The 26,513-nt window shown below is 43.1% G+C and overlaps 2 protein-coding genes and 1 long non-coding RNA gene across 4 annotated transcripts; 2 read left to right on the top strand and 1 right to left on the bottom strand.

Annotated features, from left to right (window-relative positions):
- The first annotated feature begins 3,695 nt into the window (after positions 1 to 3,695).
- LOC108931899 (uncharacterized) lies at positions 3,696 to 8,632 on the top strand. Of its 2 annotated transcripts, XR_001965953.2 has the most exons (5): positions 3,696 to 3,733; positions 3,916 to 3,977; positions 4,188 to 4,226; positions 4,429 to 4,467; positions 6,622 to 8,632. It is a non-coding gene; the product is annotated as an uncharacterized LOC108931899 (long non-coding RNA). The 2 variants fall into 2 exon arrangements; XR_001965952.2 differs by having other exon boundaries at positions 3,704 to 3,977.
- A 3,503-nt stretch (positions 8,633 to 12,135) lies between these two features.
- Positions 12,136 to 15,402, bottom strand: LOC108931890 (zinc finger protein 436-like). The gene is made up of 2 exons (XM_018747958.2): positions 15,121 to 15,402; positions 12,136 to 14,165 (listed from the first exon to the last, which is right to left on the bottom strand). Exons 1-2 carry the CDS (start codon positions 15,304 to 15,306, stop codon positions 12,417 to 12,419), a joined length of 1,935 nt encoding a protein of 644 aa, XP_018603474.2. The 5' UTR covers positions 15,307 to 15,402; the 3' UTR covers positions 12,136 to 12,416.
- A 1,450-nt stretch (positions 15,403 to 16,852) lies between these two features.
- Positions 16,853 to 22,985, top strand: LOC108931901 (beta-1,3-galactosyltransferase 2-like). Its single transcript, XM_018747988.1, has 3 exons — positions 16,853 to 16,893; positions 20,838 to 20,897; positions 21,830 to 22,985. The coding sequence occupies exons 2-3, from the start codon at positions 20,860 to 20,862 to the stop codon at positions 22,881 to 22,883; spliced, it is 1,092 nt and encodes a 363-aa protein (XP_018603504.1). The 5' UTR covers positions 16,853 to 16,893; positions 20,838 to 20,859; the 3' UTR covers positions 22,884 to 22,985.
- The last annotated feature ends 3,528 nt before the right edge of the window (positions 22,986 to 26,513 follow it).

Raw genomic sequence — 26,513 nt, 5'->3', positions numbered from 1 at the left:
AGCAGCGCAAGAATCCATGCAGGTACATGGAAACACCTGTGTACCTGCACCATACAGGTACGGGTGGAGGCAGGGTAGAAACAAATAAAGGCCCTTTTAACTCTTGCACTGCTGAATTCCAAACATCCCTCCAATGAAAACTTGGAGACTGGGGGTGGGTGTTAGGGAAGTAGTCTGTGTAGCACCACCTTCGGGCTTCTTTAGGACTCAGAACCATCTTTTATTCATTGATCAGTGTTGGGGTTCTTTGGACCTCCCATGTGAGCTTCCCAAACAGAGTCGTTCCGCCAGCCACTCTCCGTGTCTTTACTCTGCGCGCTGAAAGATGGTGTTAGAGGTGGGATCCTGCACTGTAGCTAGTGAGCGCACCAGCTTTTTGCGCTAAAGGGCTTTGTGACTCCTGTTTACCTGTGGCACTGAGTATTCAGCTACTTTCTTGTGCCCTCGTGAACAATGGCTGAAGTGATGAATCTCCCAGGAGATGTGAATGTGATCTGGCAAATTTCCAGGCAGAATTCGAGGATCACACCCTGGCTACAGGACTTGTGGAAAAAGAGGAACCCCTACAGGCAGCCTCCTTCAAGGACCACGATGGACGCTCAATGCAGCTGTGTGTAGTCTCAGTGGGTCAGTGTCACTTCAGTGTTTTTATTTTTGATTGTAAACAATATAATGCACTTAAATGCAATGGAAAAAAGTTCTAATGAAGCCTCTTTTTAACAGGTGAATCAGAAGATGATGGAAGATCTTGTAAAGGTGAGACTAAAAACATCATGAAACGTGAGCAAGAGGTGCTTTGCTTTCCAGAATAATCTAAACAAGACAAATTTTAATCAGTAGTGCTTACAAATTCCACAGAAACATAACTTTGAAAAAGCTTAGTAAGTGTCCATCGTGTTCCGTAGGAGTGAGAGAGAGGAGGGTCTCGGGGAAGAGCAGCACAGGAAACACCATCTTAGGGAGAGACGTGTTTGAGCAGAACCTCGCACCTGGAGCAGTGACCAGGAAGCTGCAGAGGAACCAGGATGACAGCCAGGAAATGTAAACTCTCTTTTGATTTGTGGCAACAAAACTGTGTCTGAAATGAAATGACCAATTTCAGTATCATGTGTTCCACCTGCATTGTTCCTAATCCTTCACTAGAAATACTTTGAACGCATCAACAGCAGGCAAAGAACTCATTGTCTCCGTTTCCCAAAATGTGATTGACGCAGAAAGCAGATTAAAAAAAAATCCATCGCCGGGTTACTTCGGAAGGGAGAATACAAGACGTCTCCTTGAGAAGGATCTCAGTGGAAAGCAAAAACATGAGTGATTGGATTCAGTAAAACACGTTCAGTGTGATTCACTTCCTTCTTTAATGCTCTGACTCTTCTGCAGGCTTCAACTCTCCTGCTTGTTGGATGGACATGATTCACTAAATTAACAAAAACACTGCTCAGCTCAGCGTGAGCCTGTGTTTCTACCGCTTGCTTTTGTGTCCGTGTTGCTTTCCGCCTGTAAGAAACCAGGGACACGTTTTGCTCTGGTGATGCTGGGTTTTGTGTGCTCTTTGTTTGGCGAAGGACTAAAGGTACCGGATTCTCATACAGAATCTGGCTGCCAGTTCCTTTCACCTGCATCTGCAGAGCAACGTGGCGAGTAGAGGCAGAAAAACAGCGCGCAGGGTGGTGTACAATTATCATTACTCTTCCTTTAGCCGACGCCTTTGTCTAAGTCCATTTTCAGTGTGTGATTACGAACAGAGAGAAATGCGCCACACCTACATGAGCCACTGTAGTGTGCCAGAGGGACTCAGATGACAGCCATGCAAACAGTAAAATACGTGCCGCACCTAAACAATACGCCTGGAGGAAACCCTAACCATGGAAAGTGCCGGAATTGTGCTTGGATTTACAAGACCGGGTGCTGTCCCTCTCAGAGATACGTGTTAACAGTCATAGGATGAACAGCGCGAGAAAGAGTAGGAGAGCAGTGGCAGTAGGGAGGAAGACAATGAAAGTGATGATTCCTCTGAATGATGGCGTTTGAAAAAGTTATGACTTTCCTCTCTGCTGGATAAACTCTTGCAAGTGGACAAAAAAGGGGCTTTTCCCGTGGGGGGAGGTACGGCAAAGGGGGTTACAGTGAAGGCGGCCACATGTTGCACAAACACTGCAGTACAACATCAGTGCAGAAGACTGGGGGGGAGGGGTTGTACTCAGTAGAAGATATTTCTTCCGAAGCCACATTGAAAAAAATGACATAAACTGTGATGTTGATGGGAACACGTCACCAGACCGAGATCAGAAGCACAAAGCACAAAACACATTTTGAGTGAGACACTTCAGGTGCATAAACTTCTATCAGCACTTTTCACCCGTATTTTTCTTTTGTTTTGCAACTGGATTGACCTGATTTCAGCTTCTGTGCAAACAGCACGATAAAACAAATGGAACTCATGAAAACTTATTTAATTTACAGTAATTACTGTATTTTGTGTGAAATCTATGTTACCATCATACACAACAGTTCCCTTCTCCAGAATCATCGAGTGTAGAATTTAGTCATTCTAAATAATTCAGAAATTAACTAAAGAGCCAATGTCATCCTTTCAGATACATTTAGTATTTTGGTTGCCATTACTGCTTCCTGTAGAATAAAGAAATGTAATAATTGTTCACAATAGCTTTACATTGCTGCAGTGGATGCAGGGTTCACTTGCTCTTTCGACATGTGTTGTTTTGCTCATGGGATGAGATGCTCTGTTGGTTGCATTAGTTGCTTTGAAAATGTGAACTATGTTTTAACGGCGGCATTTCAGTATTTGAGAAAAAGTGTAAAGTGACAAGAGTCAGTAACAGTGAGGCTCATCCAAGCAGCAATAAAACCTTCTCATGATCCAGGTGCAGTGCATGTACAGTAAATGCACTTTTCTGTCGGAGATGAAGATCACTTTTGATCAGATTCAAAGAGAAAGTTTTTTTATTGAGCTACAGTATTATACTATACTATTTAAATTCTTTAAGGAAAACAGGTTTCTTATTGGCAAATTTGGACCCCAAATCCCAGATGGAGGCATTATTTCTCAGGAATTGTTTTATCCAGTTAATTTTAAGAGTCAAATTCAAGGTTGAAAAGTCTAAGAAATGAAGCCCACCATTCTTATATGAGTTCTTAACCACAGATTTCCTGATATAGTGCACTTGGTTTTTCCACAGAGAATTGAAGAGCATCTGGTCTGTCAGTTTTGTTGTCTAGATGTGAGCCTGGAGATACCTTCTGCTTTGGAGAGAAGTGCCCGCACTTTTAAAGACAGATCCTTTTGCAAACAAAGATTAAATTTGTTTTTGTCTTATCAATTATTGGGTTAAAGTTTAGAGCGATTCTGTCCACTGGATCCTTACTTATCTGAATCCCTAAATAATTTATTTTCTCTTTGACTGGGATGCCATTAATTGACGTTACAGGACAATACTTTGAAGCAAGCAGCTCACATTTTTTAAGGTTAAGACACAGACCTCAAACTTTGGAAAACACTTCAATTAACTCAACAGCAGCCTGTATCTGTGAAACATCTCCCAAGAATAAAATCGCATCACATTCTACAGAATCACAAAGAGTCTGAAGGGCAGACAGACAGACAACTTTCACTTTCGCTTTTGTGACATATCAGATGACGTCAAGAAACGGTATTGGTCCATCAGTGTAGTGCGGGATTTTTGAATAAAAACACTTGTGTTGAAGGGTGACGGTAAGGTGCTCAGGATCTACACTCAGTACAGTTTTGGTTGCATTCTTGAATTTTGGACAAAATGTTTTTAATATCCCAATATTTTGCATCGTTTGCTATCATTTTTGTTAAGTGTTGAAGTGTAATCGATTGAATGACTGAGTGTGTACTGTACTGAGAGGTCATGTTACTGTCCTTTCCAGCCCGTGTGTGTGTGTGTGTTTTCATCCTGGATCTAAAAAAGGAATCCAACCAAAAATGCTCAGTAAGTATTACACACAGTGTGTGTTTGTTTTGGCTGTGCCTCACGGTGTGTTACTACTGTACCAAAGCAATTTTAACTGAGACTTTAAGCGAACTCTGTCCGAATGGGTTTCGAACCCACAACTATAGGTTCATACTGGTAGAGCTCATACTGGTGTGAAATGTTGTGTCCATTCACATCTATTGACCTGTTTGCATTTCTCACCTTCAGGACACAAGCGAAGGAGGAGCTTAGAGATTCATGTTGATTGTAAGTATGAAATCACTTTCAACACTACAGGAAATACACGAAAATACACAAACATACAAAATTTTAAAGTTATTACTGAGGCACTGCTGACAGCTTCATGTAATTTTATGAAAACGTATTGGTTATACTTTGGAGTATGATTATTATGATCTTTACTGATATTTCTAAGATGTAGTAACTAAAATAATTCATTCTCTTACAGTTAGATCTGCTGGTGAGAAAAGCTCTTCTACTCATACAGGTAAAACTAAAAAGAATTCCGTGTGGATCTTTAAAATATAAATTTAAACAACTATTACTCAGTAGATGCTTTTATTCAGCATAACTTACAGTTCGATAGCTTGCAAATAGAATAAAAAGGGTAAAATATAACAGTGTAGTCAGTAGTATAAGGGTTTCTTTCATATGGGATGTAAAGTATGTGTAAACAAAGTGGCCACAGTGTGCTGCTCTTCAACATGGAGATGTGTTCATATAAAAGTCACATGTACTGTACAGTGCTGCTGGAAAGTATATGAACCTTATAGGGATGGTCTTTACACTTGCATAAAATTAACCTATAAAATAAATAAATGATTATGATTTACACACCTGATTCTACTCACCTACTTGGTAACAGAAACAGACTAAACAGAGTGTTGTTCAGTAAATTGACAGTTTCTGGCTGTATATAAACTTCCACCCCCCACCGTGTGTGGAATAATCAGATTAAAGTAAGTGGCTCGAGGACTCAGTGTGACAAACAGCAATTCTACATTAATAGACCATAACTGCTCCACTTATATTAACTGTCTAGTTTTAGCTTTTATAGATATTGACATTTACCCTTTTTTTTTGTTTTTTTTTTTTTAACCAAATAGCACATTTAGATACATTTCATGTCTGGAATTGTTTAATGTTTTTAATTGTATTTAAAGTAAAAAATATCTGTACTTTTAAATCAGTTTGGATTATATAAACAACTGAAAATTGTTTATATTCAAAATACAATTTTAAAATAAAGCTTTCTTTAAAAAAAATAAATCACATTTTTCTTAGAAGGACTTGCATCAAAGACCTCTTTCCTGCAAAACTGAGAAAGTGTTACCACAACATTTCTATTGGATCCCATGCTCCTAAATTTTTACTTGCTTTTCCTCTTAAGTATGCTGGTTGGTCTGCTCAGTGATCATGACTCCAATATAGCCAGTAATTAGAGGCATAATAATGAAACTGAAACCGGAAAAATATTAAAGTTGCACATAGTTGTGGGACAAACTAGTCAGAAACCAGGGTTGAATAGGAGTTTGCAGACACGTTGCTGTTATTTTAAACTCCTTTTCATTTATTTTGAAGTGAATACGCACACACGTCGTCTGAAACCGCTTGTCCCATACGGGGTCGCGGGAGCCGGAACCTAACCCGGCAACACAGGGCGAAGGGCTGGAGGGGGAGGGGATACACCCAGGATGGGACGTCAGTCTGTCGCAAGGCACCCCAAGCAGGACTCAAACCCCAGACCAACTGGAGAGCAGGATCCGGTCCAACCCACTGCACCACTGTGCCCCCTTGAAGTGAATAAACTATATCTATTTTTATTTGTTGCTATCAGATCTGAGATTTTTACAGAACCACACAGTAAATGTGTGCAGGGAACAGCACAAGCATCTCGCAGCAGCTGGGCTGTGGGTTCAGACATGGGTTCGAATCTGCTTAGTCTTTGTGAACTTTGCATATTTCCCATGTGTTTGTGTGGGTTTCCTCTCATAGTCCATAGGCATGTGTTTCAGGTGAGCTGGTAACTCTAAATTGCCTGTAGTGTGTGTGTGTGTGTTATACTGTTAGGTAGGTGAATGACTGCAGGGAGTTCAGTGTAGTATGTCTATCACTGTAAGACACCTTGGATAAGGGTGCCATATAAATACTTGTCCATTATTGTAATCACTTCGAAGAACAGCATCAATCCAATGAATAAAAATTAACCTAACTGGCAAATAAAGCAAATCAGATCCGTACAGAAGTGAATGTTGTATTTTGTTGATTAAATGAATTGACTGAACTTGTCAGTGCTGGCAGCAAATTAAATTTATTAACGCAAAGTATACAGGTAAAAAAGTAAACTAGCATGCTCCATTTCGCACTGAGACACACTAGTCTCCATAACGTTATTCAGCTGCCAACACAACAGTCGTACAGCTATTCTATTCTTTGTCACATAAAGTGACTAACTTCTCCGGACCTGGCTCCTGCTGAGTCACGGATGCTTCAACCAGATAAAATATTAATCTCTGAAACTGTCACAGTGACACTGCTAGACCTGTTGCAAGACTGCTCAGGGGGATCCATATAACTGTCATAACTATTATTATACAGTACAGAATAAGGTAAGATGCATTGTAACCCTGCTGTTTTTCAGGGTCTGTTCCTGATCTGATGAACGAGCTCAATCACACCAGGGAGACGTGCAAAGAGGTTCAACAGAACACGGAGGATGCTAGAAAGGAGACGATGGACAAGGGGGCAGTCAGCTTTACAGTGTAGTGAAGTGTTTTACTATAGTATGGGTATGTAGAGGAGCAGGATTGTGTGTGACAGCAACAAGAGGGTAAGTGGTGAAAGCAGTAGTACCTGGACAAAGAAAGGCAGCTACAGTAGTATCAAAGTTGAGTTGTTAAAAAAAAAAAAAACAGGAAAATTTTAAGATAAACCCTGAAAGCTTTTTTAACACTCAGACTTAGACAGATACAGTCATACTAACGTGAAACACATCTTTATGAGAAAAGGCCAAGAAGTTAAGTATGAAAGCCTCCAATCCCAGAGCAGATCAGTGATGGACAAATCGGGGAGGGAGTTGGGCTACAATTCGATATCCATTGACACCTCAAAATCCAGGTGTGATAACATAATGACACAGTATAGAGAAAAAACTAAACACACCAACTGAGAAGTGATCTGCAGCTGAAACCAGGTTACATGGCAACTCTCAAGGACCAGCATTTACGCCTTGCAATAGTTTTACCCCCTCACCCCTTCCCTGCTACAGAGGAAGCCCCAGTAGCACAGACACTGTACATTAAGGCACCCAGTATTATCCAAATATGAAGATACAGCAGGATAATCCTGATATTATCATTACCAACAATAACACTAAACATTTATCCATGTCAACGTAAGAGTGAAATATCATGTTTTGAGTGGTAAGTATGGAAGTGACCCACATGAGTGATCAGAGCTGTATGCCAAAGGTGAGTAAAAAAACTAAACACTTTTTAGCCCCACATTCTGTTGCATGGTTGTCATACTGAAAATAATGAGTATTTTGGAATTACCAAGAAACACCTGCAGTAAAGTTTTGAAAATGGGCCTTGACTAGTAGTGCCACCTATTGTGTCACAGCCCAGTGAAAATGAAATCACATGCCTCACTCACACATTCATATTTCAGTGTGAAAAGTGACTGCTAAGGACACATTTTGAACTAATATTCATTTCTTTGAGTCGTTCAGCTTCTTACTCATTAACCGAACCCTACACAAAAAGTTCCCTCACTATATGCTGCTGAAACAATGGAATTCTCTACCTTTGCTTTGAACTGAAATGTCGTAAGAGCATGTGATTGAAACAAGGGATTTTTCATTTAGATGTGAGATGGTAGCGCACATTTCAATTTTGTCATGTGTTTCTTGGTAATTCCAATATGCTCATTAAAGAATCCAGTTATATGGCCCATGGGCTGTGAAAGGGTGTATCAGTTAATATTTGGAACACCAAATAGTCACTGCAGTCAAATTTATACTTGAAGATCAGTCACTACTGTCACCCAGCATACTCTCCATGAAGTGCTTTGCATAACTCTCTGATTGCATGTTATTTTCTTCCCATGTCCAACATGCCTGGGATGACCTCCGCTGTACTGAGACCTTCAAATCCTCATCATTTGACCACCATGAACCACTGAAGATGGAGGATGTCCAGATGACGAGTCCACTAGAGAACTACAGCTTTTTTTCTGAACTGTATAGTGTTAGCACTCCCAGGAGGGGCAGGCAGCCAGATGACCTTGGTTCCCCCAGAGGTTTTTTTTTCTTCCCCTCCTGTTCTGGGCAGAAGTTTTGTTTCCTCTGTTGCCTTGTGGCTTTTATTCTCTGCACACATTCATAACTGTGAAAATGTATGATTACTGAGCCCAGAAATCTGTTCATAAATGCATTTGTTTGTAGTTCCAAAGTCATTTTTGCTACTATGCCACAATTAGTAATACAGATATAACTGAGATATGCAGTTTAGGTTCTGGAAAAATCTCAGATGGAGCTATTATCTAACATAGCTCAGTTAGTCAGTTTCCTTCCAATTGTCCTGGTAAGGGTCGTGACTCTTTATATTTAAATATCCTTATTAATTTTGAGCTGCATTAAAATTAAGTAATCCCAAAACTAAACTAAAAAGTAAAATTAACTAAATCATTAAGTTACATAAAAAGAACAATTTAAAAGTAATTAAAAATGACCAAAAATGAACAAAGTAACTGAAAATGAGCAAAATAGAATATCTTGTTTCACAAACACATATATTAAACACAAACCGTGGACAGATGCATTCTTCTTCATCTTATTGATCGCCGACACTCGGGAACATCAGACTTTACCTGTAAACACTGTGGCAGTGAGTTGAATTAATCCGGACCCACATTCATATCATGTTTTTTGCTGTCAGCTGGCCTGTTCCACACAAGTTGCATTCGCTCTGTTACAAGCAATAAATTTACAAAATAAATAAGTGGGAAAGGGGGGGGGGGCGCAGTGGGTTGACCCCTGTCCTGCTCTCCGGTGGGTCGGGGGTTCGAGTCCTGCTTGGGGTGCCTTGTGACAGACTGGCGTCCCGTTCTGGGTGTGTCCCCCTCCCCTCCAGCCTTACGCCCTGTGTTGCCGAGTTAGGCTCCGGCTCCCCGCGACCCCGTGTGGGACAAGCGGTTCAGATGATGACTATGACAAGTGGGAAAGGGACATTAAAAATAAATAAAAATGTGGCGCCAGTATGCTCTTTGTGTCACTATCGTAGCCCGAATCCTACTTTTTGTTACTTACTGTAATGTGGCCCATGCAGTTTTGTATTATATTGCATTGTGTTGTTCTACAGCTGGGGTGGGTGCAAAAAAACTCCCTACCATCCTGTGTGAAAATGAAGTGAAATGAACTGAATTATATCAATAGCATTTAGAACTGAGAGGATGGCCTTTGACTCTCACGACCCCTGAAAATCGGACTTGAATGCAGCGGGTGCTGCCCCCGGACCCACTCAGCCGTTCTCCATAGACCTTCCTCAAAAAATGCTGGCAGCCTCTCGACACAAGAACCTTTTCTTTTGAGGACGTACATCTGGGGGTTGTGCCTGGAGCGCTTAGGTATCCTACCGACACTCCCACCCAAGCCCAGCCTCTGATTACCAGAAAATCCCTTACAACAGATGTCAGTTTGCACTCATCATCCGCATCTTTCAACTGAAATCATATGAAATTGAGAAGTACTGGACTGACTAGCAGAAGCCCAGGACAAACTGCTAGGGGTATACAGTGAAGGAACTGGCAGCTCTGAATCTTGAAAATGCTACCCATCAAGGAGATCATTCTGGTTTAGCAATGCAGATGATTGATCACAGTTTGGCCATTCCAGAGTTTTGAAAGAAAAGGGAGGAGGGACACTGGTCTGTAGTTCTGGACTGAGTCTGGGTTCAGAGAGGGTTTCTTTTCAACAGAGGTGAAATGAGGGCAGTTTCAAAGGCAGATAGGAAGCAGCCAGAAGAAAGTGAGAAGTTCATGTCTGGGAAGGGAAGGAGGTAAGTTGCAGGGAAATGGGTTATAAGAGTGGCTCTGTGTAACAGCAGGAAGTGGGAGATTTCAGTTTTTGATGGGATTGAATGCAGAGAATGTGACTTTGCAGAAAGGTCCAGTAGGATCAGGGCAGGTAGATGCTGAGAACTTGCCCATGAATGAGTTGACCTTGTCTCTGAAAAACAAAGCAAAGTTGTCAGCAGTGAAAGAGGAGGGAGGAGGACAAAGTAGGGATGAGAAGGTGGCAAGGAGTCTGTGTAGTTTGTTGATTGCAGACTGCAGTTTGTTGTGGTGGTTTTCTGAGGTGCATTTAGCTGAAGAGACAGCAGACTGGAAGGTTGCTAAGAGATCCTTGTAAACTTCCAGGTCCATGATGAGAATCTTTGATTACACCATCGTTGCTCTACAGCCTAGAGTTTGGCCCTGTTGGCACGTAGTATATCTGATAGCCATGGGGTGGACCTAGAGCTGCTGGTCTGCACATTAGAAGACAGAGAAAGTCTATAGAGAAGGACGAGAGAGATTTTATGTTGCAGCAGAAGGTGATAGAGGGTGTTGAGGGGTTAATACTGATGATGTAGGCTTGAAATTATCAGAGACATGTAGTGGAGTAACAGAGAGGACAGTTTCAGGAGAAAACAAGGTCCAGGTGATTCCAGAGGACTGGGACACAGAAGTCAAAGGACTGCAGGAGGCCACTTGCATGACTATCCCCAACATGCAGGTTGAAGTCACCCAGGAGAATCAACGGATTGCTGACCTCGGAAGAGAACTCAACAAGATGTCCAAGTCATTGAGGAAGTGGCCAGGAGGGTGACAGAGAATGATCACAATGAGTATGATCGGGGCAATGATGGAGACAGCATAGAGTTCAAAGGAGGATAGATCAGGCAGGTGGAGAGGGAGAACAGAATATTCCCACTGGAGAGAGAGGAGCAGGTTTGTGCCTCAACCTCTGCTGGAGGGACAGGGGGTGTGGGAGAGATGAGTAGTTAGTGGAGAGGGCTGCAGGTGCAACTGTGTTGTCTAGGTGATCCAGGTTTCAGTTAGGGCCAGGAGGTCCAGTGAGAGGTGGAAGATGTAGGCTGATATGAAGTCAGCCTTTATCACAGCAGACTTCCAGTTCCAGAGTCCCATAGGTAGGCTGAAATAGGATGGAGGGATTGATAAATGAGGATTAACAAGGCTTCTCTAGCAGCAGCAATGTCTGGGTCTCTGATAACAGCAACGTCACACAGATGGGTTGCCATAGACAAATTTGATGTCAGACATATTCGACACATAATCACTTGGAGAACCTGATGTCGATTGCAGAACTCATAGAAGGTCACAGGTTCAAGTGTGATCTCCTGCTGTAATACCCTTAAGCAAAATGGAGAAAGGTACTTACCATAAAACAGCAGAAGTGAAAATTATCCAGCTGTGTAAATAGATAAATAGCTTAATAGTGTAATTCACTTTTGAAAAAAGTGTCCGCTAAATTAAGTAATACATACGAGAGTGTTATCTGAGAGGTTTAGCACAGAAAATGCGGTGAAACTTTCTCTTCAAGGGCCTAAAAAATATTGAGCTGAGCGAGCCAAAAGTAACCTGTACCTCTAATAAAACTGTTGGTGTCTGTGAATGAAGGACCATAAATAATATCATCATTAATCCAAAAGTTGTGGTGTAATTTAATTTGACTTCTGTTTTTTGATGTGCTACATCCTAAAGTGCTTGTTGTTTAATTCATAAATACCATTTAATTCATTCCCTTTATTCAAGTACTTTGTGTTGATAGTTTAGTGTAATTTCAAGCAGTTTTCAAGTGCTTCTAGATATGTTACCAAATAAACCTAAGAATTGATGAAAAATTAATTGGGGGAAGAAAAAAGCAGTAATGACGAGAAATCGGCATGATTTAAACTGGCCAATCCTGCCACCTGATCAATAATATTTACACGGTGAGATTAGCCCATAAAGATTCATCTGGGTATGTATGGCACACACAGCTATGAAAGTTCAACTGCCAGGGAACAGGCACCTGATAAAGTAATTCTGAGGTATACCACCTTACAGCATTTTTTTACAGTATAGAAGAAAACAGTGATTATACCTAGTGAATTCATGTTTTAATAAATGTAACCAAAAAAGTAATATATTACAAAATTATGCTTGCTACATTTTGAGTCACGTAGTGTAACATAAAGCAATTTTTAAGAGATCATGACAATCTTACACAGTTACAGCTTCTTCTGGATGAAGGTTCAACACTTTGAAACACCAGGAGCCCTTCAACGATCTCACATTTTACTACATTTATATAGTTTTTCTCTAGAATGAACAAGCTAATGCTTCTAACCTGCCAAACTGGGAAGAGCTCTTTCCAAACAAGCTCAGTGTATATCATTTTTTACCAGAATGGACAAGCTGGTGCTGCTTTAAGCGATCTGCTCGAGAGAAACTTTTCCCACATTCACTACACTTATATGGTTTCTCACCAGAATGAACACGCTGGTGCTGTTTTAATCGATCTTCTCGGGAAAAACTCTTTCCACATTCGCTACATATGTATGGTTTCTCACCAGAATGAACACGACGGTGCTGCTTTAAGCGATCTTCTCTGAGAAAACTTTTCCCACATTCATTACACTCATATGGTTTCTCACCAGAATGAACACGCTGATGGAGCTTTAAGTTATCTCCTCTGGAAAAACACTTCCCACAATGATTACACAGAAATGGTTTATCACCGAAATGAATACGCTGGTGCTGTTTCAAGTGACCTCTAAGGGAAAAACTTTTGCCACATTCACTACATTTATATGGTTTTTCACCAGAATGAATAATCTGATGCTGTTTTAAGTTACAAGACTGAGAAAAATTCTTTCCACACTCATTACATTTATATGGTTTAAGACCAGAGTGAAAGAACTCATGTCTTTTTAAATAATTCTGACTAGAAAAATTCTTTCCACAGTAAGTACATTTATATTTTTTCTTGCACTGAAATGGCTGGTGCTGGTTTAACTGTTCCAGCAGTGATAAATTCTTCCCACACTGACTATGTGTACACTGCTTCTCAGGTGAATGAATGAACTGGTGCTGTTTTAATGCATCTCTTCGGGAAAAAGTCTTTCCACACTGACTACATTTATACGGTTTTGCTCCAGAATGAAGAAGCTGGTGTCGTTTTAAGTGACAAACGCGAGAAAAAGTTGCTCCACACTGCATGCAACAATATTTGTCACCAGAATGAGTCTGCAAATGGACTTTCAAACCTGACTGGCTCTTAAGAACCTTTCTACACTGAAAACATTGCCATTTACTGGTACCACTATTATCAGCTGTCGACACTGCACTAGTGGGTTCCTGAAGTGGAGAATACGGTTCTACCTTAACTTCATGCGTCTCAGATTTATATTGTACAGATAATGAACAAGGGACTGATCTTATTGCATTCACCTGTAGATCCGGAGACTCCTCCTTAATACTGTAGACTGCAGCTTCCATAACTGCTGGCTCTGTAGTACAGTGACTCTGTAACTGAGAATGCAGGTCAATGTTACTTTCAACTATCTCTACCTTACAAAGTCTTGACAAAGAGCAAGGAAAAATGCTTAATTTATTCACCAGTAAATCTGCATACTCTTCTTTTATCCCATTATGAGAAGCTTCATCAACTTTCTCCTCTATACGGGAAGGTTCTTGTAACTGAGAATGCTGCTCTACCTTGAGTTCACCTCTATCCGATTTATACTGTTTGGCTAAACAACCAGTAAAACAGTTTAACGGCTCTGAGGGAAGACTGAGCTTCTCAGTGGTGCTGCACAGCTGTAGATCTGTATTGTCCTCCTTTATTTTGACCGTGAAAATCTCAGATTTAATGTGCTCGGTATCCAGGTGCAGCCCTGAGCCCATCTCTTCAGCACCGAAGCTGTGGACATCAGCACAATATCTAGGGTGGGAAATGTGCTCATCTTCAGGCTCACTTTTTACACACATATCCATGAGTGCTGCTGAGTCCTCAGAGTAAGAGGTCACCGTGTCCCCAAAGCACTGTGATTCACATGGGAGGCTGTGCAGTGACACTGAAGGGTGTTCAGATGGGGGGAAGGAAAGGAGTCGTCGTCTCTGTTCCAGGATTAACACACACTGGGGGAGAGATGAGGAAAAGGAGCAGGAATTACCATCAGTACCTGGCACACAAAGTGGGGTATGTATGTATTGTATGTGACACCAAGCAAGTTCAGTGACACTGAGACAGAAGTTACTGAAGGGAGTCGAGGACAAAAGCACCAGTTTCCCATTAACTAAGGAGCTGCATAACTTGTGTACGGGCCTGAACACAGAAATGCTACAGAAACCTGTGTGTGTATGATCTCACAATCATTTGACACACAGGTGTGTGACACGTCACGTGAACAGCACACACACGGTTGGTTGCTCCTGACTTGTCTTAGGCTAAGGCCATTTGTAATTAATTTCACACTGAGAAGTCAAGGAGCGCAGCAGTGTCCCCTGCGCGTGTGGCGGAGTGTTGACGTGCTGTGTCACGTAGAGAGGAGGACGAGTGCGGACATCATCATCATGTCATGATCATGATGATGAACTTGAAGAGAAGCTCAAGTCAAGCTGAAGCTGCAGTTTCGCAGCTCCTCCTAGTGGTACATGTATTGACAGCTGCAGCGCTCAACTGACACGAACAAACCGGACGGCTTTCATGTCTACTACTTACAGAAAGAGGTGAGGAGAACAACTTAAAGCGGCGAACTGGAGCAGAAAAGTACCGCTAGCCAACAAGCAGCTGTCCGCCATGTTGTAACGGTGAAGCACCAATAAATGGGGCTCGCGGGGGAAGTACGGAAGGAGGAAAGGCTCAAAACGCGAGTCGAAAAGAAAACTACGGAAGGGGGAAAGGTCCTTACGCGTTAGAAATATCGTCGGACGTCATTACGTTCTTGACTGGACTACAGCCGTTTCAGATTGCGATCTCAGCAGAATATCGTTGGACCTGTTCTTCAATTTATAAATGTTAACTGAGTCATTGTTTTAACATGTATAAAATTTTCAACTCGTTTTAAACGATACACTTGTTTCTGTGGTTTACCTGTTGGCCGTCTTCATGCTGAGATTGGGACATGATGGAGCAGGAGGTGATGATCATGATGTCAGTGCCTCCAGCCGCTTGGTCCCGCTCAGCCAGGTCGTGTGCGCTTCGCATGTTTTCACTGCGTTTGCAGCCCAATAAACAGAAATAAAGTAATAAATATGCACAGAAGAAGACAATGAACATCTGGAAGTTGGGACAGCTGGTAGAACAGTGGTTAACTGCTGCCTTCGTGGGGGGCTCTCCCGTGGGTCTGGGGTTCGAGTCCTGCTTGGGGTGCCTTGCGATGGATTGGCGTCCCATCCTGGGTGTGTCCTCTCTCCCTCCAGCCCTCTGCCCAGCACTACCGGGTTAGGCTCCAGCTCACCACGACCCTGCTTGGGACAAGCAGCTTCAGTCAATGTGTGTGTGTTGGTGTGTGTGTGTGGGTGTGGGTGTACACCCTCTGGACCCAAAGGTCACAGGTTTGAATCCCACCTGTACCCTTGAGCAAGGTACCTACGGTAAGTTGCTCCAGTGAAGTTACTCGACCATGTGAATGGGTGAGTAATTGGAGTAAGTCAACTTAGAAAACAACATGAAATCAGTGTAAGTTGCATAAACTTGACATCTCCATGAAGGATTAAAAAAAAAAAAAGTAATGTTACATCCTGATGCCTTTGCTCCTCCCGCTTGCAGCCTGTCTAGTGAAGATGATCTTCTCTGATGGATTCGCCGGGAACATGACGCAGTCGCTCACATTCCCATTGTGGGGCCGGGGGAAGCAGACGTGATTGTGTGTAAATGTGGAGCTGTTTCTCTTCGTGTCCCAGCTTGATCAAGTTACTTGTGCGTTATAAGGAGTTTTCTTCATGTTTGATGATAACTTGACAAACTGGAGATGCTCCGGGTTTCTATTAGGATGGAGGTGTATCGCAGTTCTCTGGCGCTGGACGAACACGCGACAGCTTCAGCGCAGCGGTCCAGACCCTGGATCCGAGAGAGACAGTCTAGCTAAGGCACGGTATCTACCACACAAATGTCACTTCGTAACCCCAGTAAGCGTGGCAGCTCACCAGCTGTGGTAATAACCTTCAGTTATTCAGCTCTTCAGTCACAGTTCAGGTTTTTCCAGCACGTCTAGTTGAATAACTGGTTTACCTTGAGGCCACCTTCACCTGTCATCTTGCTAAACCGGTCTTTCACCTGCTTCCCATCCATGCGAAGACTGTACTTGGCTTGGCTGGGCATGAGATCGAAATGGAGATGCCGGAGATATGACATGACGGGGCCATCTGCCGAAACCCTCCGCGAAAAAATGTGTCGTGCGTCCGGCAAAATGTACAGTTTGACTATTTTATAGAACTTTTACAGTTTCAAAAATCGCATCAACTGCGAGCGGACGTATGTCCTCTGGAACCATAATGTGAGTTAGAGGTGCGTCAGGGTCACGTTTCTGAAATGGATCGGTGTTCATCTCAGGAATGTTTCCCCAAACATTCTTTGTACGCGTCCGTGCGAGAACTAGTGGAGCTCATTCCCTACCACATTTTTTGCCCGCATTCCAGATACTTTCTCTTTCTTAAAGAAAAGCCTCCCAGATTGTAGAGTTAAAAAAAATCGGCGTATCATAAAAGCGCAGAACAGATGAAAGGTATGAGTTGTGGGGGAGGAGGGGGTAGGCCTTCGGGTGAAGGTGGATCCCTCTCTTGCACTTGAAACCAGTTTTGACACATTGTACACATCTGATTTTTGGACAGAAGAGCATTTAAATCACAGCAGACTGATTTCCAGGTGAGTTCTTTCTTTTTTTAAATTTAACCCTAATTAATTTCTATGGGTCAGTTTTAAAACTCATAAAAATTCATAACTTTAAGCCCATCCTGGAAGTGCAGGATACAGCATGGGCAGGTTCATTGCAAGGTAGGGCAATCGCACACAGTCACCAGTCTGCCTGAAAAACACATCTTTGGACTGTGGGAGAAAGTGCAGGCAAACATGGTGAGAAGATTCAAATTCCACCTGGTCTGAGTGCGACTTGAACCCACAGCCCAGGAGCTGGGGCACCAGTGCTACACCACACTGCCGCACTACATCCTTTAAAGCAAGCTGTGCAAAAGAAGGGTAGAGAGCAGTGGAGTGGGGTGTGTTGTTACCTGTCCCTGAAAACCTGTGCCACCTGTGTTACCTATGTGTTCACATGAACGGACACTCAGCACAGCTGGCGAGTCCAAGAATGTTTAATATTTACTACAATTCTACAAACATACGTTCTCCAGGTAACACACAGGGCTCTGGTCTGTTTAAAGAATTGCTTTACACTGGGAAGGTTCTTGGCGCTTTGTTGGTTTCCACTCTCATCACAACTGTAATAACTTCGGATTATAGCACATGCATTGAGTTATGTCACACATCACATCTAAAGTACCTTGTTTCACACCTCCACATACCACGTTATTATTTTATTGACGTTTTTAGCTACTTGTCAGTAAGAAATCAGCATGATGAGGGTAAATGATTTATTCATCTTTTTCAGCGTGCAGAAATATTCATTTCAGAGATTTTACAGTTAACTAACACGATATCATTTTTAAGGTCTGAAAAATGTGCTTTTTTAAACAAGTGTCCGCGTGACCTTCTTCTGCATAATGTCAGCGCATGTTTTTGCTGTGGAAACCAAAAGCGATCATCCTTCAGCAGCACCACTGCTTGATGTAGTTGGAGAAGAATATTGCACTTTTTCCACACCTGCTGGGCTTGGTCTTGCATCTCTGCAGCTTGGGCCTTCCTACCATGGGTGGTCCTAACGGAACTTCATCTCCAGATGGTGGGGCTTTCTTTGGTTGATGCTGACTTTTTTCTTCGCCAGCATGAAAGCCTCATTCCTTGTGGAGGGTTTGTTTGACCGTCTGGACCATACTTTCATGTTCAATGTTTTGGGCAGATTGGGATTGGGCCCCACCTTTCTCAGGTGGGTCCGAACACTTTATAATGAGGTTGGTAGCCGGGTTCTTATTAACGGCTCTCTCTGGGAGTGGTTGCCCCAGACGAGTGGGGTCAGACAGGGGTGTCCGCTGTCTCCCCTCTACGTTTTGTATGTGGAGCCGTTGGCGGCAGCAATTCGGGCCCACCCGGGAATAGATGGGTTGCTCATTCCAGGAGGCGGGGGCAAGACTGTTAAGTTGGCCCAATATGCAGATGATACAGTCCTGTTTGTATGTTCCGACCGCTCACTCGCCCAGGCGCTGCGCCTGACTCAGACGTTCGGTAGGGCCTCGGGTTCGGCGCTCAACCTCGGGAAGACAGAGGTGAAGTACTTTGGATTCTGGGGAGCGCAAAAAGACACCTTTGGTGGTCTCTCGCTTTGTAGCGGTCCCCTCAGAGTGCTGGGTGTGAGTTTTCTTTCAAAAGGAGCAGCCTGGGTCAACTGGGAGGAGCATCTTGCAATAGCTAGGCAGAAGATGGGGCTGTGGAAGGCAAGGTCCCTGTCTTTCCTGGGTAAAACACTGATCTTGAAAGTTGACGTCCTCCCGACCTTACTTTATTTGGCTCATGTCTACCCCATGCCTTGCAATTTAAGGAAAGGGTTTGTGAAAGACGTGTTTGGCTTGGTATGGGGTGGGAAGCATGAGTTCGTGAGGAGGGAGGCGATGTACCTAGGGAAGGACAGGGGTGGAAGGGGGGTTCCTGATTTCCCCCTAAAATTTGATTGCCTCTTTTTCGCGCAGCACTGTTTCCGTCTGGCAGCTCCCCTAGAACACCCACACCAACATTTTATTCCCCTCTGGTTGTCTTTCCCGTTGCGGCATTTGGTGAATTCGTGGTCCAATGCTGGACCAAAGGCCGAGTCTCTGCCAGTTCACTATAAACAGATGGTGAAATGGAGCAAGATCATTCCGAGAGACACTGACGCAAATACCCTCCTCAAGCACAAAGTGTTATATAATGCCTTGTTGGAGAAGAGGGGAACGCGAGTGATATTAGGCCTTGGAGAAGACATTTGGGCCTGAATTCAGCCAAAGAGGCTTGACAATAGGCTGCAGGATTTAAACTGGCAGTGCCTCCACGAAAGACTACCTGTAATGGAGAAACTTTACGGGTACGGGTTGACCGGACATCCCGACTGCCCACGACCCCAGTATTTGGGTGCGGGAACGATTAAGCACGTTTTTTGGGATTGCGGTTATGCCGGGACAGTCATTGGTTGAGCCCTTGTGCGGCGAGTTAGATGGCGAGATGGCATTGACTTTTGATAATATCATGAAGGGAGTGTCCCCCAAGGTGAACAAAGCAATCTCGGGTAGGATTTGGTTGAATGTGAGTTTGACAAAGAGAGAATTGTGGAATGCACGCATTAACCTTGTCCGAAAGGGGTTGAAAATGAGATCTTATGGTGCCTTTTTGAAAATCCGAGCTGAACTGAAGTTCAGAATAAAGCGGGATCTGATTGCCTGGGGCTACCACGAGGCAAAGGACAGATGGAAAGGCCCCATGGATTAATGTGTCTGAAGCTCTGAGGATGGACGTCTGCTTTATGGAACTGCATTCTTTTAAAACATATTGTACTTTCTTGTATCTTACCCCTTTGTATATTTAACCTTTTTTATATTTGTTTGTGTGGCTTTTATTTGTACAATATTTATTCACAGATTTTAGTAGTTTTGTGTTGTTGGGTTTGTGCACTTTTAACTAACATTCTTTTAACTTGTGTGGGTTTTATTTGTATAGCATTTTATCTACAGATTTTAATGGCCTTGTTTTATCAGGTGCTTCTGTGCACTTTGAGTTTTTTATATTGATGACTATTCATGTTTATGTCTGTTTTGTATTTATTTGTCTGTTTTTAGGGGTATGATCAAGTTTTATACTGTAATTTAGAAGTATTTCATGTGTTTTGAAGGAAGCATGTATTATGATACAATGACTTTGGTTGAGCTGCTATTGGGGGACAGTCCTTTTGTGGGTATGTTGGTGTGGGGAAGACATGGGTCAGTTATATTTTTTGAAGCCAGAAAGGGGATTGTTATGGGAAAGACTTTGTCTTGACAATGTATTTTATGTAATGGTTGTTTAGTAATTTTGTTGACCAACTGTAGGAAAATGGTGTTGGGTTTGTTTGATTGTGGATTTTTAATGTATTGTTTTGGTTGTGTGTATTATTGATAACTTTATTAAATAAAATTTGGAGAAAAAAAAAATTCCTTGTGGAGGGCGGGACGGAGAAAGTACAACTAGATCTGACATGGATGAACGACCATACATCTAAGCTTTGATGGTTTAATGAGATGTTTATAGAATTAACCAAATAAATCAGATTTTGGTGACTCAGACATGTCAGTAGGAGGCGCCTACATACTTCCTGAATGGCCCCATGTTTTCAGAACAGGCTTCGGACCATCGTGACCCTGCACTGGATGAGCAGTTAAGGGAAACGGATGGATGAAAGGAAGCATCCGAGTTCTTTTCATAACTACTTATGAACTTGTTTCTAATCAGACATAGTTTCCTGAACCACACCATTCAGTTGAACAGGATAAAATACAAAAAATTATGTCAGAACTGATTTATGTATAGGCTGTGTATGAAGCGGCCTACATGTAGCTTTCTCCACACCGTATTGTGGACAGTCCTTTGAAAATAAGCAATAGCGGTTGAGCACTTGGAATCTGTACACTGCTCAGAATGTCAGTACTCACCACCCTCTCGCCACCTCTCTCCTCCTGTCTTATGTTGTTTAGGCCATATCCAAGTGTCCACCAGATGGACTCTCAAGGCGTTGTAAGGAGCAAAAACAAAAGGTGAGTGCGGCTGAAGGAGGACGTGAGGGGTGTTGAAGTAAATGCAAAGACTGGCAACAGCCTCTCATGTGAAACACAGAATACAGTCATTACCCCCATGGAATCTTGTCCTCAACTTACTGCCCCCTGCCAGGACAAGGGTTTGTGACCAATGGTGTGGAAGACAATGTCCACAGGACTACAGGAGTGGATCAAGTTTGTCCAGAAATTCTTAAAAAGAGAAAGTGCTGAAAATTGTTGGAGCTCATGAGACTCTTCCATACTGATTCATAGATTAACTCTTCCCCTTGGTGAGGACACTAAGGGATCATGGGAACGTGCGTGTCTCATCTGCATGGGCTTAGTGGATAAAGCCACGGGCCTGATGAGGACAAGTGGTTAATGAAAGTGGATGAATGCACATCCATCCAAAACAGATGCAATTTATGACCGTATTAAGTGTTTAAAAAGTTTTAAAACATTCTATAAAAAATGAATAAATGCTAATAATACTGTACACACTTTGGCTGACAGACACTGCTGTGTAATTTTCTGCACTTCCCATAATGCAACACTCTCACATTCCCAACAAACAGAGAAATCTGGAATGTGAATCGCTCCTTAATGAGTTAATTAAAGACTAAGGTACTAACCCTTAATTGCTCTGGTAAAATTACCCAGCTGTACAAACTGTTGCTGCTGAAATATAAAAATATGAAAAGCAATAATCTGAATTGTTTTTAGTGCTTTTCAAACCAACTCAGGGAACTGTTGAAAACTGTGCGTAGATATAAAACAGTGACTGAAGTGAGTACTGCAGCACCTGGGGCGGTCGGATTGACATGTGATGGTAAAATAAGGAAAACTGGAAGCGAAGCTGAGAAACGTGGGCGCCTCGCAGTTAAATTCTATGCTATGCTTTATTTTTCTCCTCTGGCCTCCTTCTTTTTCAGCAACAAATGTCAGAGGACTGCCTGTTTTAAATGGAGTCAAGCCTGCTTGCTGGTAACCTTCTTGGTCCTGTGTGGTGCCACTCTGGTCCTGAACTACCTCACCGTAGGATCATGGTCATTGATTGTGAAGGTCAGAACCCTGCAGTGGAGGCAGGTGATCATGCCCCCCACCACTTTTAAGACCACCATCCATCGTGCACCCTGGAAGCCACTAAGGCCCTTTGATGTTCTCTACCCCTATAAGTACCACTTCATCCTTGATGAGCCTGAAAAGTGCAGGAGCCAGAGTCCTTTCCTGGTGCTTGTGGTACCAGTTGCACCGCGCAACCGGGCAGTTCGGGACACCATCCGTAGGACCTGGGGTAACGAGAGCCTGGTGCCGGGGGTGACTATCCGTCGACTCTTTCTGCTGGGACTAGAGGACCAGAAACGTGGCCTACAGAAAGAGCTGCACGCTGAGAGCAAAGAGCACCATGACCTGCTGCAGGCCAACTTTTTGGACAGTTATCTCAATCTGACCATCAAGACCATGGTGATGATGGAGTGGCTGGTCACCCGCTGCCCCAATGCCTCCTACGCTGCCAAGGTGGACACAGACATGTTTCTCAATGTAGATTTTCTGGTTAACACACTGTTGGACCCCCACACTGTACAGCCCAAGCAGAACTACATCACAGGTGCAGTCATGCGTAAAGCGCGGGTGCGGCGGAAAAAGAGCAGCAAATTTTATGTGCCTAGGAGCGTGTACCGCCGGGACACGTATCCCAGCTACGTCTTGGGGAATGTTTACATCTTCTCCATGGATCTTCCCGTAAAAATCCTGAAGGCATCTCGACATGTGAGAGCCTTTCATCTGGAGGATGTGTACCTGGGCATGTGCTTGAAGCACTTAGGGATCCCGCCTACATTCCCACCCCGGTCCAACCTCTTCTACTACCGGAGAATCCCTTACAATCGATGCAGGTTTGTTCGCCTTATTTCCACCACAAAACTTAACGCTGATGAAATTGACAGGTACTGGAGGGACTTCCAAAAGCCCCACACACACTGCTAGTGGGCGACTTTAGGGAATGACTGGAAAACTTGCATCTGTTCACAAACAGGAACCCAAAACACTTCTGAACATTTGTTCATGTAGTGTGGGTCTGGCATTCAAGCCCTGCTTGGGTTGTCTTGCAACAGACTGGCATCCCATCCTGGGTGTGCCCTTCCCCTTTGGCCTTGCACCCTATGTTGCCAGGTTAGGCTCTGGCTCACCGTGACCCTGCTTGGAACAAGCAGTTTCAAACAATGTGTGTGTGTGTGTCTTGCTTAAGGGTACTACTGCAGCAGGTGGGATTCGAACCAGCAACCTCGAACAGTGTAGATTATAGCATACAGTGATATTTTCTCCTGGGAATTCTCACCATGGAGCAACTGCCATGGCAACCTCCAGTGCTTTGTCCTTGATATGAAATAGTTTAAAACCTGGTGTTTCCATTATTTTTTTCAGTATGAGTGGTTGGACGTTTTAATTTTAAGGATAAAGGTACTGAGAAAAATTAAGAAATGTAAATTTGCAGAGATTTTGACAGATTTACCACAGCCTAGCAGTTTTACACACTGATCTATTGTGATTATTGCTTCAATGGTCTGATGTGCTGTGGTTTTGTAAACTGTCAGTTGAGTGTAGTTTTTACTGTTATATTTCAGTTATGTGTCATTTTCAGTGTGACCATGAAGTTTTTAAGGTTGTACCATGGTCAGTTTAACTTTTAGTAATTTATTAATTTAATTTTCTTTGCAATGTATCCAAACTGTTTCATTTTTGAGGGTTTGTTGCATTTGATGTGTTTTGAATCACTGAATTTAATAAAGTTTGGAAAAATATGTTTACAAAATTAGTTTTCATGCACTTTGGGATAGAGCAACAATTCACATCCAGTGGACCTGGAGCTGGACCTTATAAGGAAGCTGTGTCAAAGAACTTGACGTAGGAAAAGATTTGCCTTTAAATTTCTCTGGACTTAATTATTATGTATAAGTCATATTAAGAAAGAGCGACACATTCTTTCCCAACATGTGGAGATTTGCGCAAGCTGACACTATACTTTACCTCCTTCTCCAATGCATTATATTATGTTTTATTTTTTTTAAAGGCATCTCACTTAAATGCCCAGTGGCTCCAGCCACGCACTCAGATTGTCCAGTTGGAAGTTCAAGTTCAAGTCCAAGTTCCTCTCAGACGTGAAAAATTAAAAAATTCATGCACCGACTAGGGATGAGAAATTATTTCCATTCACTTTCAGTTACCGCTGTGAGTCCCACTGGAGAACCTGTGGGAAAGATGTCTCGGTCAGTTGGTCCTCCCACCTGGGACTGTGCATTCCGCCAGCAGCAACAAGGGGTGCTATAAACACACGGTCGAAAACCGTCCTTCCAGTCACGTTTGCAGTCTGCACCCAAAGTGTACAGAAGAGAGCGTGTCAAAGTTTAACCTCCTCGACAGAGACATTTAATGAGATTTCTGGATGAGCACAAATGTCCAGTAGGAGACACCTGATGTTGCTTGTGGCTGTGGGCTCTGCCGGAAGCAGGGACTGGGTTGTTAACTGTCCAGCGAAGTTATGTACCCCACTGGGACATCATACCTCGGGGAGATTAAAAGCAACTTGATCTTCAGCCAGCTTCCGTCATTGCGAGCTCCCTTTTACCTCCCTTTTACCACATCAGATGCACTCCTCTCAATGTGTCTTTTGGAGTTGTCCACAGGTCCCGTGTAAGGTCACCGACTGAACAGGTTGGGCTCAGACCAGGTGGCTCTGTGGAAATTAAGCTGGAGACAACTTTTCAATAACAACATTTATATCATCCGCATTGGAATGAAAAAGTACAGTAAGATCCATAACTGTGACACATATGGAGAAAAATACCAGACTAATAATTTTTGGAGGAACTGAAATTAAAAAAAAAAGTTTGTCAATTCATTGGTCTTAATTAAAAACTTGTCCAGTCCAGGGCTGTTGTGGCCCAGAGCCTATCCTGGAAACATCCAGGTTGAGACAGGGCACACCCTGGATGGGACGCCAGCTCACTGGGGAAATCTGAGTTTCTCCAAATAAACATCCTTTTGAATTAATTGGATTTTGAAAAATCATTCAAAATTCAAGAGTTTATTGTCATGTGTATAGTAAACAGTTTGTTACACCGTACAATGAGAGTCTTACTCTGTGAATCCTCTCAGCAGCCTATGACATAAATTATAAGGACATAAGGAAAGAAAAAGACAAGAAAAACACAAGGAGAACAAAGGGCATAAATCACAAATTTACAAAAATTACTATTAGTGCAGGGGCGCGGTGAGGCAGTGGCGCAGTGGGTTGGACTGGGTCCTGCTCTCCAGTGGGTATGGGGTTCGAGTCCCGCTTGGGGTGCCTTGTGCTGGACTGGCGTCCCGTCCTGGGTGTGTCCCCTCCCCCTCCGGCCTTATGCCCTCTGTTGCCGGGTAGGCTCTGGTTCCCCGTGACCCCGTATGGGACAAGCGGTTCCAAAAGTGTGTGTGTGTGTGTGTGTGTGTGTGTGTGTGTGTGTGTGTGTGTGTGTGTGTGTGTGTGTGTGTGTGTGTGTGTGTGTGTGTGTATATATACTATTAGTGTGGGGGTGTGGTGGTGCAGTGGGTTAGACCGGGTCCTGCTCTCTGGTGGGTCTGGGGTTCGAGTCCCGCTTGGGGCGCCTTGCGATGGACTGGCGTCCTGTCCTGGGTGTGTCCCCTCCCCCTCTGGCCTTACGCCCTGTGTTACTGGGTTAGGCTCCGGTTCCCTGTGACCCTGTATGGGACAAGCGGTTCTGAAAGTGTGTGTGTGTGTGTGTGTACTATTAGTGCAGGGTCACAAATTACAAGAATTACTATTAGTGCAAAATCCAAGAAACAAGGTTATATATGTATATAAAGTGTGCAGTGCGCAATGTAAACATGGAAGTCATACAAGTGCAAAGTCCTGCAGAGGTAGATTGGGTCTATTCGCAGTTGAGGGGGGGTGTGTATTGTTGTGCCATGTTCCTTGTTTTTAACAGCGCAGATGTTGATTGTATTGTGACCTGTTGTGGGCACAGGTAAAAATAAGAAACAGATGAAATGCGTCTGCGGTCCCTTTAAGACAAAATAGTAAATGGGGATGTGGCCCCTTTAAGGGAAAATAGAAAATGGGGATGTGACCCCTTTAAGACAAATCCCAAATGTCACTCAATAAAACAGGTAACAAGAGGAAAAGAACAATAAAATCACAAATAAAGGAGACACCAGCTACGGTTCTGTCACAGGGGGTCCTCCTGCTCCCCTTGTTTCTCTTCAGTCACACCAGTGGCTTGTAGTCTGGTGACTGGCATTGAGTCGTCCGCAGGTGGTCATCATTACCTTGAAGTTCCATGGGGTGGCCAGTAGACAGTGGACAGTGGACAGCGAACAGCGAACAGCGGACTGCTGTTTATTAGGTTCATCTTCACCCCGAGTCTTGGCTCCACCTCACATTACGATTCTTCAAATGCACATCTCAAACCCTGGTATGCTGACGAAAGCCAAGGAAAGATCTCTGAAGTGTCCAAAGTGAAAAGGTCTGCAGGAATTTAAATTAAAATATATGAAATTGAGGTTCATGTAGACAGTTTTTATAATAATTGCTGGATATTTTCAAAAATAATTAATATT

The sequence above is a fragment of the Scleropages formosus genome, chromosome 1, assembly GCF_900964775.1.
Source record: "Scleropages formosus chromosome 1, fSclFor1.1, whole genome shotgun sequence".
NCBI lineage: Eukaryota > Metazoa > Chordata > Actinopteri > Osteoglossiformes > Osteoglossidae > Scleropages > Scleropages formosus.
The sequence above is the reverse complement of the archived record's forward strand: the minus strand, read 5'-3'. Positions and strand labels throughout refer to the sequence as shown.

Excerpts from the sequence above, each read along its gene's own strand:
- LOC108931890 (XM_018747958.2), bottom strand. The coding sequence starts at position 15,306 with ATGTTCATTGTCTTCTTCTGTGCATATTTATTACTTTATTTCTGTTTA. Across the intron at positions 14,166-15,120 it reads AGCATGAAGACGGCCAACAG|TGTGTGTTAATCCTGGAACA; the intron begins GTAAACCACAGA and ends TCTCTCCCCCAG.
- LOC108931901 (XM_018747988.1), top strand. The coding sequence starts at position 20,860 with ATGGACTCTCAAGGCGTTGTAAGGAGCAAAAACAAAAG. Across the intron at positions 20,898-21,829 it reads GTAAGGAGCAAAAACAAAAG|CAACAAATGTCAGAGGACTG; the intron begins GTGAGTGCGGCT and ends CTTCTTTTTCAG.